This window comes from Glandiceps talaboti, chromosome 17 (genome assembly GCF_964340395.1).
Source record: "Glandiceps talaboti chromosome 17, keGlaTala1.1, whole genome shotgun sequence".
NCBI classification, from domain to species: domain Eukaryota; kingdom Metazoa; phylum Hemichordata; class Enteropneusta; family Spengelidae; genus Glandiceps; species Glandiceps talaboti.
The window spans coordinates 21,421,943-21,433,628 of record NC_135565.1 but is presented as its reverse complement, the minus strand read 5'-3'; the positions used below and the strand labels follow the sequence as shown (position 1 = coordinate 21,433,628).

The following is an 11,686-nucleotide window of genomic DNA, read 5'->3' as shown; positions in this document are numbered from 1 at the left end:
GGTCACTTTGATCAATATGTATAAATGCAGCATTTTGTTATCGCAGCATGAATATTTAGCCTCAAACAGAGTTAGTATTTAAAAATAACATTTCCAGAAAGTTTTCTTGAGTAAATATACTTGTCCCTAGTTATTGCACCTGAGGGTTATTTTACACACTGCAAATAATTGGGGAAAATAATGGCAAGTTTGCATGTTTTGACTTATATTTCAACGACAGCAGAATATATAATGTTGTCATACTTTGTCATGATGTAGAACAACCAGAGAATATATTCCATTTTTTTCAACTTGGCTAGTGCATGGTTTAATGGAGTTCAAAGCTATTGTAAAAGTTTTGGTTGTTTTGGTTGCCCCTTAGCCACTGTCTACTTAGCTAGTACACAGATTCAAGACTTACTGGGTGTTGATAGATGCAATACCTAGCCCCTTGGCCACTGTCTACTTAGCTAGTACACAGATTCAAGACTTACTGGGTGTTGATAGATGCAATGCCTAGCCCCTTGGCCACTGTCTACTTAGCTAGTAAACAGATTCAAGACTTACTCGGTATTGATAGATTACCTAGCCCCACTTGTCAAGGCTTCATGTGAATTTTCATTTCAAAGTTCATGTGAATAAATTCGTTGAATGCTGCGTATGTTGGTGAGACAGACTGTCTACCTAGTATGTCTACTATCTATATTAGCACTTAGTATTCGTGCATAGTCCAAACAAATTAGCTTAAGATTTTAGTGTTGAGTTCAAGTCAATTTAAGTCTGCATTCAAAGCCGTGTAAACATGTGACATGTTGAACTAAATGACATCATCAGTAAAGAATGGTTTAATATTCTCTCTGAGTGTCCAGTTATCATCTTCTATCTTGTTACTCTGTAGTATGACATCATAGATACTGGGTAGTAACTTAGGATACTTGGTTAACACAGCTATGTCTGCCAGGGGTTACTCATGACACTAAATGACATCATCAGTAAAGAATGGTTTAATATTCTCTCTGAGTGTCCAGTTATCATCTCCTCTCTTGTTACTCTGTAGTATGACATCATAGATACTGGGTAGTAACTTAGGATACTTGGTTAACATAGCTGTGTCTGCCAGGGGTTACCCATGACACTAAATGACATCATCAGTAAAGAATGGTTTAATATTCTCTCTGAGTGTCCAGTTATCATCTCCTCTCTTGTTACTCTGTAGTATAACATCATAGATACTGGGTATCAACTCAGGATACCTGGTTAACACATCACTTTCTGGATTGTTCATGGTCATTACCTGATTAAAAAGGAAAATTGCATTTTTAAAAACAGATCTTTTCACATACAGCTACTGTTTAATCAATGGTTTATAATATTGAGATTTTAAAAGTGTTTTTGCTTAGGGTGAGGAATCCTGAATGGTTGAAACACTGACTAATAGGGAACTTGCGAACCCTCCATGTTGAATCATGGGAAATGTGGTAATAAATACTCATTAATTAGCATTATAAACAATGTTGATACATTGTTTGTAACCACAAATAATCAATTCATAGTTATCCTGACCATTGTGGGAGGTTTATTTTATCGGTAGCTCCAGATTAGGTATTACGATAACCTCACATAATCCCATAGTCCTTTGCATCTGAGCATGCTTTGTCTGGATTGCAAGTTCCCTATTAATTGCATTTTGCACTCACACTTTAAAAGAGTTACTTCTATTCCTACTTCCCAAAATTTCTACTTAAGAACTTCTGATATCTGTGATTGAAAGTATTGTTTACATACCAAATCTTTACAGTCTATTTTCTCTGCTTCACCCTGGAGTTGCTTAGCAACCGCATTGGAAGAGTCCCTTGAAACCACAAAATGATGTGAAAAGTTTCTTTAGAAACAAGATATTGAATTTGTGGAATATCACTTATTGTTCACTGCTTGAAATGTGTTCTAAACTTGAAATTACAAACTTACAATGACTTGTACAACATATGATTAATTTATTATTTTGATGCATACACATTATGACACATGATCTTTTATCCAATCTATTATTATTACATAATACACGAGATTACTTGCACTGGTGCACACACACACATGTACTAGTAGGTATGTACCAGAGGTTACTTGCACTGGTGCACGCACATACATACATGTATACTAGTATATGTACCAGAGATTATTTGCACTGGTGCACATACATACTAGCATACTAGTGGTATTTGCACTGCACAGTGCAATACTAAGAACATTATTTCATACCTGTATGTAAATGATATGCAAATAAGGATGCAATCATTCATTCTACACAAAAGCTTGTGATTGCACAGTGTCCTTTTTATGGAAATTTGTTGTTTCAGATAAACGTAAGCAATAACCCCATGCCACGTTAGTGCCAGTATGGGTACTTGTGGGTATTTGCACTCGTGCCTGCACATTCACTCACTATACTTGTGAAAGCACTGCCTCAGAGAACACTGCAAGCACTCATGCAAATACCCAGTATATATGCCATATATCATAATAGAAATGGACATATCATAATAGAAATGGAAGTTGTGTTTTGTTTCTGAATCTATAACAAAAGAAATATTTCTGGAAAGATTATTCTTTCAGTGCATGAAATATTACATAATTCAAACTTATATTCATGGGAGAGGCTGAGAAAATAAACCATTTGATCTATCCATGTCATCTCAATAAAACTTCCAATAATACTGAAGAGCATTGTGGAATGAGCTATATTTATCAATATACAATATACCAAAAAAACAAGGACAGAAAACAATTTAAGACTCAATGATAATGTCTTGCACACATTTTACTCACAGATTTATTTCCTTACAAACTGCTTGCAGAAATCTACAACAACTTGTCTCCTCCCAGAAGTAAGGATGTCTGTAAACATAAGAAAAATATTTAGTTAGGGGTGATCTCCTATTCATTACTTTAATAAAAAAGTTTGTGATATTAATTTTGAAAGTTACGAATGAATTTTAGATATGCAGCCATATTTTGTCAAGGTAATGTTGGAGATTTCAAAATATTTTGTTTAACCTTGAAAATCTATTTAAATTGCTCAACACTTCATTTCATTTCTCACTCACAGATTTTCCAAAATTCAATAAATTTCCAAACTATCTACCATTCCTACATACAAGGTATGATTTGCATGATTTATATAAACTATGCCATATACCTTCATTGCACATTTTGTGATCAGTTGTGCATACAATAAATTTGTGTCTGCAAAGTATAAGTCAAAGTACTAATATTTGCTTTTTATTAATATATGTGAATTTCAACATTGTGATACCAAATAATGAATTGAAAACTTACATTACCACTGTATGTCAAACTACTTTCTTTTTTAAAAAAATAGCAAAAATAGTGTTGTAGCCCTACAGACTATAATTTGAAATTAATCACAACCTATAGTTTCAAGCTTCTTTATGAATTACATGATACATACACACTTTATATGATGACCCACAGTTTCTTCTTTGTTAAATAAAAGTCAAATTAACCTTCAAAGGACTGCATGTTAAAAGACAACCATTTATTCGGATTAAGAAAACTTAGAATGTATATATTAATTTTACCTCAATACTTCACCTATCGATGGTCTGTCATGTCGTTCCTCGAGTAGCATTTGTCTAACCAAATGTCTGGCAGAATGGTTAGGAATTTTATTGATGTTTTTGTTATGGATAGTGCCTTTACATATACACTGACTCAATGCCATTGTATATTTCAAACTTCCAAATGGATGATAGCCTCCACTTAGTATAAATGCCATTAACATTCCAGCAACCTATAGTATTATAAGGATAAATATTTCGTAATAGAAAAGTACTGTCTGACTTTTAATTTCCAACACAATAGTGCCAATCCAATTGCAACACAACAGGTGGTGTTACTTTAAGGGGGGCAAAACTGAATGAAGTGGTGGTTACACTGGCCAGTGTCATGGTTGCTAGGATTTTAAATATTGAAATTTACCATAATTGGCACATTCTGTCCCAAAGCACACTAGAAGTAGTTAAATGTTGCTAAGGGTGTGGTTATGGTTTTAAAATTTTCCTCTCTGTGCTTTGAAGGACCTAATATTCAATATTAAAATTAATATCTAATATTCAATATGGTGCACCTAAATTAATACCTCCCAATGGCAACTTTACATTGAATACAATCACACAATTGTATATTTAACCTTCATTTAACTTCTTTCTAGCTGCTACCACCACTTGCAATATTTTATTCTAATATTTCTTTGGTTCCCAGGTCAACTCCAATGTACCATTTTTTATGCTAACCTGAATGTCACTGCGAGAACTGTACTCGATGACTGTCTTCTTTTCACTAGTAGCAATTCCAGATTCTTCCATGGAGTTATCCCTTTCCTCTTCCATGTCATCATCACTGTCATTGTCACTGTCACTATCAGACCCATTTTGATTACTTGGGCCAAGAAGCACTTCTCTAGGTTGCCACATTAGTGTTCCTACAAAATTGATGGTAGTCACTCTTCAGTAGTTGTAACAAAATGAACTGTTCATTTTATAAAGGAGGAGCCATTTCTTATTCAAAAGAAAATTGTTAAATTTTTGTTGATTGTTATGTTTTAGGATATTTTGTTCATTTTTGTGTGCATAATTGACGTGGAAAAAGATATACCCTACAACACAGAGTGTTAATATTTGCTGCACCTTACATGTACATGTATGGCATAAAGCTGCATAATGAGAGTTCAGTTAATATAACTTGTCATAAAAATAACTGACTGTAGCATAATTTTTAAGTTTAACTTTTTGATTGTGTGACTGTTATGTCTGTTTGCCAATTAATTTAATTTGAAAAATTTATCCTACTTAATTGACTGACTTTGAATATTAAAGTGATTGGAAACTGGACACCATACCAAAGATTCTTTAGTTACCTGAAGCTCCTGTTAGGCATGTACTTTGGTCAGGATTAATACATCGACTTATCCCAAAGTCAGTCAACTTGGCAGTTCCTTTGATATCTATCAACACATTGGCTGGCTGAAAGATAACAGATTTAAAGTGAATGCGTTCTGTAAGGACAGAAGAAAACCTTTTGGTATTTACAAGATGCATTATCAGAATGTGAAATTCTGAGTCTATTTATACAATCACTGTGTATTCCTTAATTGGTACAAATTTATGGTTAAACTACAAATTATGTAATTGTTATAGTAAATATTTACTTTCAAATCTCTGTGTAAGATCTTTGGGTTATTATGATGTAGAGTTCTCAGTCCCTTCAACACATCTATCACCAATTGTTTGGATATTTCCTGCAGCTTGTCTTTGTCAGATTTCAGTTCTTGGATGTAGTTACCAAGTGTCTTCTCACAGAGCTCCATGATAATGTACACATACTGGTCTGTGTGAATTACATGCTGATAAGAGAGAAATGTTTGTTATCTGCAACACTTTATATACTTCAGTTGTTTTCATGAATTACAATGATAACACAATGAAAGTTAGGGCCTGCTCTAGGAACACTGCTCTTGCCTAAAACATTTGGGTATTCACAAAAGGTCATCAAACTTTCATAAAGAATGACAATCTAATGCAGGTAAAAACATATGTGTGCGTTTGTCTGTCTGTGTTAGCATTTCTATCAAACTGACCACAAATTTTGCATTTTTATCATACATTCATGATTGCATGTCCCACTGCAGTGGCCATAATTATTATACGAACAAATATGAATACACAATGTACCACACATAAAATAAATCATTTAGCATTCATTTTAGCCCAAATACATGATTTCATCCTGAATGAATTATTTGATTCTGACTGATTGCAGATTTTGTAGGAACAATCATTTGTACGGACATTTTCAATGACATGAAAATCAATAAATACTAGTTGTAAAAGTACATGTAATTATCTCAAGTTATCATTCATTATTATAATTATGAACAATGTTTCTAAACAAAATTAATTAGTATCTACTGTTTATCTTTTTGAAATATATTTTTTTATCTATTTTTTGAAATTATAACTTTTAGTGAATACTCAACTTGAGATGGTTTACAAGAAAAATACTTACAGAATAACGAACGATATTGTCACCACTTAATGATTTCACAACTTTTTCTTCTTCTATGATAAAGGCATCTGTTTTATCACCTTTATTAACTCTCTTCACTGCTACTTCTTGTCCGGTGTAAACGTCAATACCAAGATAAACTTTAGTACCTTCACACCTGAGAACAGAAGAAAACTTTAACTTGCATACTGACAAGTAATCATGTGGTACATTTGGGGTCAAGTTGACTTAGTATATGAAAAATATTTAATGTTCATGATTTATTAAATGTCATGTACAGTGCAAACACAATTCAATGACTTAGTCCAGTCACAAGACTTAATTGTTATTCTTAAAATATCATAACTAGGCAAAGCCCATAAGCCTGCGCAGGGTAGATTCACTTGTGACCAGTTGCCTCATGATGATATTGTAGATAGTGCCCTTGCAACTTGTGTCCCTATATGCAAATTGAGGTCACTATGGGTCAATATTCCATATCATGTGACATGATCTAAGCCAATCACTGAAGGCTGTATGAACATGATGTGTTACACTGCATATTATACTTATGGCTCTTACCCTGTAGCTATTTTGAATTTTTCATCTGTTTCACATATTTTGATATTTCCGATGCTGATAAACTTCTCATTTAAATCAATCAGTTCCCTCAGTCTTTCACACCATACAATACTATGAGGATACTGTGGCAGTTCAAAATCTGATTGGGATTCCTGTATAAATAAATATAAAAATTATTCAATTCTTAAACAAGTCTTTGTCAAAGACACAGTTCCCCTAACATACTTTACTTCTATGTGACTGAATAATGAAACAATTTAGTGGCAAAAAAATAAATACTAATAAATGTCTATGATATACAGGAAATGGTTAAAATTCAATAATTGACCCTGAAGGTCGAAGGTCTAGGTCTCTATGTATTAAAGTTTTTCAGTTATGTGGTAAATAATAATTTCACTACAAAAATGGCCACCATTCAGTACAAAGTGATGTAAGCACTAAAAATAATGCAGATGTATCTCTTGTGCTGTATTATCTTTAAACATGAATTTAAAAGAAATTAGCCACACAATAAATACTACAGACTGTCTGTCTGTCTGGAATATGCAAGACACAGTTTGATTTTGATAATTGACCCTGAGGTCAAAGCAAAAGGTGGCATGCTGTTACCTGAAAACTTGTATGTGATTATGTGGGTTAGACACTTTAATGGCATCTCAGTGTATTGAAGTTTTTTAGTTATGCAATTATATCGATTTGTTACTCCAAATATGGCTGCCATTCAGTAAAACAAAAGTAATCCTTGGGCATATTTCTTGAACTTGAACATGATTTTAATAATTTAAAAGGAAATTGGCAGGTCATATTTTATACTACAAAGTGTGTGGTAGGCAAGAAATGGCTTGATTTTATGAATTAAAGGAAAAACGTTACGTCCATATACCTTTCGGCTTAGTTCTAAGGCTTCTTTAGTGTCTCTTTCAAACTGTTCATCTTTAGAATATATCATTGGTATCTAGTAAACATAAGAAGATAAACTTAATCAGTGCATGCATGTATGTCCAAAAATAATTATCATATACCCATGCCTATATGCATTCTAACAATAACTACCATCAATATCACCAGTAACATTGTCATGATATTTATTGACAAGATTAGTGTCATCAAAATCTTAGTACTTCTAATAAAATTTTACCTCATGCTAGAGAGTTAAAATAGAACAGTAAATTTATTCTCATGCACATCTATATATAGTTATGCATGTTATTCTATCAACCAAGAAATTGAATGGTTGTTATTTTCATAATTTATTGCCTACGATGGTACAATTCTATTTTAAGTAACAACAATTGCTCTATATTTACACCCAAAGTAATATCCCATCAAATACCAAGGCAATAGGTACAGCTGTTTTTGATTTTAAGTTATTTACACTACAGCTGTTTTTGATTTTAAGTTATTTACACACACACACACACACACACACACACACACATACACACACACACACACACACACAAACACACACACACACACACAGATGGCCAGCCACTTTACCATGCCTGTATCACTACTGAACCTGAGTTCCATTGTGCAAAATAAAATGGCAGAATATATGATATATATGAATATAACATGATAACTGTAATCAATGCAAGTGCTGAAGGCAGAAACAAATCTGACTGGACTTTTCCTTTAATGCAAAGATGAAGGCTAAACTGTACCTGATCTGTATCCATGGGTGTGGAAGGTTCAGAGTCCTCAGTTTCCATTGATTCACAAACAGATGCTAGAGACCCCATACTGTGTGATGATGGTACACTGCTTGGTCTTCTCCCATCTAGAATTGCAGCTGATGATTCCGTGCTACCATCACTCTCACTAACGGATGATCTATTTCTCCTATAAGGGACACCAACTGTAGGACTAGCTGAACTACGCCTTTGTGTGGAAACCACTATGGCTTGTTTAACGAATGGTTCTGATGAAGTCCTGACTTGTGTTGGTGTCCTGTTACTTGCATTTGTTTCTGGTTGTAATAGCATCTCAGCTAAAAGAGAAAGTAAATATTGAGTCATTCATCACATCACCTCATGAGCTATACCGGTAGTACATGTAATCTTCTTCTTTAGAACTCAAAAAGAATTTACAATAACTTTTTTACAAGTTCAAAGATTGGCTTACAAAACACATTTATTTATTATCATGCTTAAAATACACTGTGTCCTTTATATCTCAAGTAAAAAAAATCTAAGAAAAATATACTGTAATGACATGCATTTAATACACTGTGACCAGTCTCAAGCATGTCACAACCAATGGTGTAGTACGTGTGCACTGTCATGTTGTAGAATGATCAGAAAATAAATTTCCTATATTTTCAGTTTGAATGTGATGAACTTGGCTTGTATTTGGCATAAAGAATTACATCTGACTTTCTGATCACCGTAAAACCACAAGCGATCTTTACAACTCCGTCCATAATGCACAAGATTTTCCATCATGTAAAATGCAAAAAATATGCCAGTAGCTTGCAATGAAGGATTTTCTATGACAACCTGATAATGTCATTCAATTAAAACATATCTATCAAAAAAGATGAATACTATCTCATTATCTTAAGTATCAACAAATAATATATGCATATTTTTTAAATTTATTTAGCCTAAATAAATTATAATAATCATAATAATAGTCTGTATATGTTGTTTTAAAAATGATACTGTCTATATTTGACACTTTGAACTAAGTTTTGAGATCATGAGATGACAGACATGTACATACAGTTGCATTAATTCATGCATAGTTCTATTTTATATATTACCTACTTGTTGCTTCATACCCGCAATCAAGTACAACTTTTGCTTCCCAAATAAATTCAGCCAGGCTTTCCTTGAATTGTTCATGTTCCATGAGTGCATCCTTCAGCTGGCCAGATTTCTTGAATGCAATACCATTTCTCTGGAGCCTCTCAGTAATTTTATCCTTCCATGTATTACTGTCAACATCAACTGTAAAGTCATGTAGTCCAGTGTCTACACTGAAAAAAGAGTCATAGTCATCTGATGGAAAAAGTGCTTTCAAGGCTCTGGCAAGTCCGGAAAAACCTGGAATTAGTACTGGCAGACCAACTTGCATAGCTAGGAAGGCAGGAAAGTTGAATGGGTCTTTCTTCTCTGGAGCAACCAATAGCACACTCTGTTTCACTGCAATTAGTAGTTCTTGTAACTCAACACCACCAACAATGGAGATACGGAGATGACCACACTTTGAGTTGTTTTCCAGATATTGTCTAAATTTTTGATTGACATCATCATTAACTCCATACAGTTTCCACCCTGGTATGATCTCATGGAGACCCTTAAAGCTTTCTGCAACTTTACCAATGGCTACAGCAATCTCATAATATCGCTCAAAGTCTTTCTCTGACTTGACATCACACATTGTTAGAATCTGTTGTTTACCAATATGGAAAGGCTGTACCATCATCTTGGTGAATTGTTCATTCAATGCTGGGTAGTAACAGTAGTGTGTAGGATGAGGATGCAGAGCTTTGTATTTGCTTTCAAAGTGATCATACACATAGGGACCAATGGACCAAACAACTTTGGCTTCCTTTGCTGCATCAAGAGCTAGTGCCTCCAAATCATTGTCACCAATATCTTCAGGTATTCCGTGATTGAAAAGGAATAAGTTAGCACCAGGACCTCCGATATCATCTTTCATTGTTAAAGCAGCATTAATTAGTCCATTGTCATCTCCCAATGCCATGTGTCCAACCACAATATCAACTCCAGGAATTGTGTACATATCAGGATAGAGACTTCTATGGCTGCCAATCAACCAATCAGAGGATGGATCCTTATTTGACAACAGTCTCACTTTGTCTTCAAGGGCACTGACAAGTGTGACACCTGTGTCTTTATCAACACTGAATGATTCAGCTTTGACTTCTAGTGTTGTGCAGTATGTTGGGATTTCTTCTTTGGCAAGTGATGCAGCAAGTGATGCATTGATGAGAGAAAGTCTATCCACAGTTGTAGTCCATCTTGAACTAACAAACAAAGCTGCTGGACCTGTAGAAGCTGAACAAGTCCAAAGAAAGTAGTTAAAAAGGATCAAAAATAAAATTAAATGCTTTATAGTTGTTTGTTTTGTTTTTTATTTGAAATGTTTTGACTTGCTTGATTTTCTTCAAAATAATCACTGAATCCCATTCACTTGCACATTGCATACTGACATATGTAGTAGCACATGACTTTCAGCAAATATCACTTGGATGGATGGATGGATGGATGGATGGGTGGGTGGGTGGATGGGTGGATGGATGGATGGATGGTAGAATAAACAAACGAATGCATGAATGAATGAATGAACGAATGAATGAATGAATGAATGAATGAATGAATGGATGGATGGATGGAAGGGTGGATGATGGATGGATGGATGAATGAATGAGTGAGTGAGTGAGTGAGTGAGTGAGTGAGTGAGTGCGTGAGTGAGTGAGTGAGTGAGTGAATGAAATTTCAGTAGCATTTTTAAACAATAACTTCAAACATTTGCCAAAATTGTGAAATGAGAGTCTTATCACTTATCATACATACAAGATGCAATGGTTGTAAACTTCTCAAATTTGAAAATCAGGCTGTGAGACATTCAAAAAAGAATAATTAAATGACTGGCTTACCTTGCGCATGTTCACTGCTCATACTGAAACCACTGATGTGCAGCTGCTACTGATATATTTCATACAAGTCTCTCAGTATGATATTTTCTATAAAGAAGTGTCATACACAAGGTGTAACAGTAGATATATTTGAAATGCTGAAAATTATCAAATAATCTAAAGAGATATTAAATGCTATTCATACAGTTATCACTCTTAGACTTAATAAAAATAAATTGTGCGGTTCTGATTATGTTCAATTTTAGAATAGGTGGGGTAGGTAGATTTTTTAATTTATTTTATTTTTCTGTGTGAGTGTCTAATTAAGGTTTTCCGTTGTTTTCCAAATGGTCTCTCTGTTGTTCATTTCTTCTCATCAGATGTACAGCCATTACAGATTGGAAGAACAGTTTTATTTTGTGTTTTTAAAGTGTCAGTTTCCGCATCCACTAT

The 11,686-nt window shown here is 34.0% G+C and overlaps 1 protein-coding gene across 1 annotated transcript; it reads right to left on the bottom strand.

The window, feature by feature from the left end:
* Positions 1-1,114: 1,114 nt before the first annotated feature.
* LOC144448191 (uncharacterized) lies at positions 1,115-11,276 on the bottom strand. Its single transcript, XM_078138344.1, has 13 exons — positions 11,255-11,276; positions 9,396-10,652; positions 8,292-8,617; positions 7,508-7,579; positions 6,625-6,776; positions 6,064-6,220; positions 5,207-5,401; positions 4,916-5,021; positions 4,293-4,480; positions 3,579-3,790; positions 2,806-2,874; positions 1,765-1,861; positions 1,115-1,273 (listed from the first exon to the last, which is right to left on the bottom strand). The coding sequence occupies exons 1-13, from the start codon at positions 11,274-11,276 to the stop codon at positions 1,115-1,117; spliced, it is 3,012 nt and encodes a 1,003-aa protein (XP_077994470.1).
* Positions 11,277-11,686: the final 410 nt, after the last annotated feature.